Source organism: Anomaloglossus baeobatrachus, chromosome 11 (genome assembly GCF_048569485.1).
Source record: "Anomaloglossus baeobatrachus isolate aAnoBae1 chromosome 11, aAnoBae1.hap1, whole genome shotgun sequence".
NCBI classification, from domain to species: domain Eukaryota; kingdom Metazoa; phylum Chordata; class Amphibia; order Anura; family Aromobatidae; genus Anomaloglossus; species Anomaloglossus baeobatrachus.
In genome coordinates this window covers 170047995-170052994 of record NC_134363.1, presented here as the reverse complement: position 1 = coordinate 170052994, position 5000 = coordinate 170047995, and the positions used below count along the sequence as shown (strand labels likewise).

At 38.3% G+C, this 5000-nt stretch overlaps 2 protein-coding genes across 6 annotated transcripts in view; one reads left to right on the top strand and one right to left on the bottom strand.

Moving 5' to 3' along the window:
- Positions 1-5000, top strand: part of CD3E (CD3 epsilon subunit of T-cell receptor complex) — a 200916-nt gene that overhangs the window by 38098 nt on the left and 157818 nt on the right. The window lies entirely within an intron of this gene.
- The window catches only part of SCN2B (sodium voltage-gated channel beta subunit 2), a 34508-nt gene that overhangs the window by 25260 nt on the left and 4248 nt on the right, over positions 1-5000 (bottom strand). For both annotated transcript variants that reach the window (XM_075328760.1, XM_075328759.1), the window contains exon 2: positions 1186-1349. In XM_075328760.1, coding sequence (XP_075184875.1) covers positions 1186-1349 — 164 coding nt within the window. The remainder of the gene's footprint in view (positions 1-1185; positions 1350-5000) is intronic.

Here is a 5000-nt window from a genome sequence, read left to right as displayed (position 1 = left end):
CCTAGGTTAAAGGTATCTAAGCACACAGATCTCCAAGGGTGTCTAAACTTTTGCATTGGCCCATTCTACCTTTTGTAATTTTTAAAATATTAAAAGATGAAAATATTTTTTTTTTTCCCTACAATTCAAAGGAAATTTGCCATCTGCAACGTTATGTCCTTTAGAGATCATTTCATCTTCAACGCTTAACTGTTCACAATAACAGAATAGTGGATAGTGGATGACCTGCTTTTCACTGGGGGTCTGATAAACAGTTATCCCAAAATTGGGGCGCTGCAGCCTTGCTTTAAATGAAGCGGAGGTGGATATGCTCCATTTATTTCTCCCGTGCCTCCCTCATACTCTGGATTGCTCTGCCTCAACATATCAGACTCTCATCCACCTTGACAAGCTTCAAAAGGAACCTGAAGACCCACCTCTTCCGACAAGCCTACAACCTGCCGTAACCCTCAGTCTGATACAGCGCCGCACAATCAGCTCTACCCTCACCTACTGTATCCTCACCTATCCCTTGTAGACTGTGAGCTCTCGCGGACAGGGACCTCTATCCTCCTGTACCAGTCTGTGCCTTGTATTGTTTATGATTATTGTACTTGTCCCTATTATGTATACCCCTTTCACATGTAAAGTGCCATGGAATTGATGGTGCTATAATAATAAATAATAATAATAATTTATTGTATATGGGACTGTTGGAGAATGCCAAGCAGTCTCATAGACAATGAATGGAGCATATATTGTCTATCACTGCTTTATTCATGATGGGGTTCTAGAGCTCTGATTTCTGGATCGCTCAGGATTCTAGTGATCAGTAAGTTATCGTCTATCCTATAGATAACAAATAATTTATATTGGGATTACCCCTTTAAATCATAGGATTGCTGAGGACACAGTGTAAAAACCAGGACTGACTTTTAAATGGCCGGCCTTTAGTTTTGGATATAAAAGAATTAGGATACACAGTCAATAAAATGGAATCTGTACAATATAAGAAAAGTTACAGAAAGGACACGAGACAATGAATCAGAAATAAACTGCGCAGACGTTAATGGTTTTCACGGATGGATTGTACAATGTAGACAGGTGGGAATCCTGGTGCATACTGGTGACACATGATGGTGACATACTGGTGGATAATGGTTTGGCACAGATGGACGCTACACAGAGATCCACACCATCTCTCACCGTCTCTTCGGTACAGTTGTCACAGCTCCGATACGTCCAGTTCATGGAGAACTGTTTGATGTCCATCTTGTAGCATGAGTTGAAGTTGCAGGGCAGTCGTATGTCGGAGCCATTGAGGGCATAAATGACGGTGGGCACAGTGATCTCCATCCCGGATGCACAAACTGAGCACATGCAAATATTAGTGGCAGAAAAGTAAAACCGGAAGCCATTACATGCAGAACAGTACGTGTCAGTAATGTCCCATAGAAGTGAATGGACGGTGTCTTGTCACTGCTCTATTTACGGCACCGGCACCTTAAGATCAAAGTAGAGCCCGCATCTGTCATATATTTATAGCAAATTCACTGTATATGCTAAAAATTTTGAGATTTGGAATACCCCTTTAATTTCTAAAAAATTACTACAAATTACCCTTGAAACCAAATACTCATTAATCAAGGCGAGAAACTCGAAAAAGGCTTGACAGGTGATCGCCCATTGCTTTACTTAATTTTCGCTGATTCTGTTACATAAATAAGAAATTTGTGTTTCTAATTTTACCACCTTCAATAGACAAAATATGTTTTCGCATTATGTCCTCCTGATATGTAAAACGTTAAAAAATTCAAACAGGGTGTACTTAGTTTTTCTCATGACTGTATGTAAAACATTTTTTTTTTCATGTCAGGAGGAAAATATCGAGCCAACGGGGAATACTGGGAGATTCCAGCTCTGAAGCCTGCGAAGCTTGAATATATCTACGTGTGATATTAATACAAGATGTATCTCAGGGTCAGTGGAAGATAAGGAATGCAAAATATTTATAAAATTACCTAAAATATACCTACAAAATGTGCTAATATACTTTAAGTTTTATTTGCCCCAAAGTTTCACGTTTGCTGCAAGAAAATTAGGACATCGGTGATTTATAGATGGAATATGAGAGCAAAGTACAGACATGGATACATTGTATCACATGAAGACAATGCTCTACGGAATGGATACATTGTATCACACAAAGACAATGCTCTACGGAATGGATACATTGTATCACATGAAGCCAATGTTCTACGAGATGGATACATTGTATCACATGAAGACTCTGCTTTACGGAATGGATACATTGTACCACATGAGGTCCATGGGCTACGGGATGGATACATTGTATCACATGAAGACAATGCTCTACAAGATAGATACATTGTATCACATGCAGACAATGATCTACGAGATGGATACATTGTATCACATGCAGACAATGATCTACGAGATGGATACATTGTATCACATGAAGACCATGCTTTACGGAATGGATACATTGTATCACATGAAGACCATTCTCTACTAGATGGATACATTGTATCACATGAAGACAATGCTCTACAAGATAGATACATTGTATCACATGCAGACAATGATCTACGAGATGGATACATTGTATCACATGCAGACAATGTTCTATGAGATGGATACATTGTATCACATGAAGACAATGCTCTATGAGATGGATACATTGTATCACATGAAGACCATTCTCTACTAGATGGATACATTGTATCACATGAAGACCATGCTCTACGAGATGGATACATTGTATCACATGAAGACAATGCTCTATGAGATGGATACATTGTATCACATGAAGACAATGCTCTATGAGATGGATACATTGTATCACATGAAGACCATTCTCTATGAGATGGATACATTGTATCACATGAAGACCATGCTCTACGAGATGGATACATTGTATCACATGAAGACAATGCTCTATGAGATGGATACATTGTATCACATGAAGACCATTCTCTATGAGATGGATACATTGTATCACATGAAGACCATTCTCTAAGAGATGGATACATTGTATCACATGAAGACAATGCTCTATGAGATGGATACATTGTATCACATGAAGACCATTCTCTAAGAGATGGATACATTGTATCACATGAAGACAATGCTCTATGAGATGGATACATTGTATCACATGAAGACAATGCTCTATGAGATGGATACATTGTATCACATGAAGACCATTCTCTACGGGATGGATACATTGTATCACATGAAGACCATTCTCTATGAGATGGATACATTGTATCACATGAAGACAATTTTCTACGAGATGGATACATTGTATCACATGAAGACAATGCTCTACGGGATGGATACATTGTATCACATGAAGACCATGCTCTACGAGATGGATACATTGTATCACATGAAGACAATGCTCTATGAGATGGATACATTGTATCACATGAAGACCATTCTCTAAGAGATGGATACATTGTATCACATGAAGACATTGTTCTACGAGATGGATACATTGTATCACATGAAGACAATGCTCTATGAGATGGATACATTGTATCACATGAAGACCATTCTCTACGAGATGGATACATTGTATCACATGAAGACCATGCTCTACGAGATGGATACATTGTATCACATGAAGACCATTCTCTATGAGATGGATACATTGTATCACATGAAGACCATTCTCTACGAGATGGATACATTGTATCACATGAAGACCATGCTCTACAAGATGGATACATTTTATCACATGAAGACAATGTTCTACGAGATGGATACATTGTATCACATGAAGACTCTGCTTTCCGCTTTGCTCACAGAGCATTGTCTTCATGTGATACAATTGTATCTACTTCTTTGCAGTGGGCAGGATAGAAGGATTTTGCTTCTTTTTAAAACCAGAAGGTTCTCTGTCACTAGTCACATCGTAATATCCTGAAAAAGGTGAGAAATTAAACTATAAGGTATATTGGAGATTTGAAGAAGTTTTTTTTTACATAGGGAAAACCCTTTACTGTAGTTTATTCGTAAATATGTTACTCCAAACCTTCCAGGCTGATACATAAATAATCCATAGTAACATTATAAAATATATATATGTGATAATATCTATGTGATAATCTTCAAATCCAAAATTATTTATCTATAAAGCAACTTAAATGATCAAATTCTGCAGCATTTTTAACACTTGTTATCAATTCTTATCTTCTTAACAATTCAATTGCTAATTCCATTAACTTTGTTCTCGCTTTGCATTTTAATGTCGGGATCTCTAATAACTCTTCTTTTTTTTTTTACTTTCCATTGCAGCCCCCACCCCCTTCCCTGTCTGTGTCTCATCCATGGTTGCTGCACTGCGGGTATATCCTGGACCGGCATCTGGTGCACTGTGCAGGTCACATTGCAGAGTAAACGGCATAAGAGGGGTTAAGAGGCTTCCTAGTGGTGACGTGTGGTACTGCAGTCACTGGCCGCACACCAGAGTGGCAAGGGTAACTGCACAGCATCCATTATTACATGATCAATATCCACTGTGCTGAGTCAAGTTAACTGGGGGAGGAGGAGGGGGGCGGCTGCATTAAGATTAGAGGGAGGGGAGGGATAGTGTTACTGTGTGCAGCATGCTGTCTATCCAGGTGCACAGATGCTGATGTAGAGGGACCTTGCATCATGTAAGCCTATTTTGGAGGGTATCCTAAAATCTGGAATCCAGTAGTTTTAGATTTTGGAATTTATTACTTTTTTCTATCTATCTATATTGTTAAAAAAAATAAAGGGAACATCAAAATACAAAATCCTTCTTTAAGTGTTCCCTTTATTTGTTTGAGCAGTATATGTATCCCATATCTATCCATCTATCCATCCCTCTATCTATCTATCTATCTATCCATCTATCCATCCCTCTATCTATCTATCTATCTATCCATCCATCCCTCTCTATCTATCTATCTAGCATTGTCTAAAAATCCTGACAATATTACACATGCATTTGTAAAATTCACAGAGTT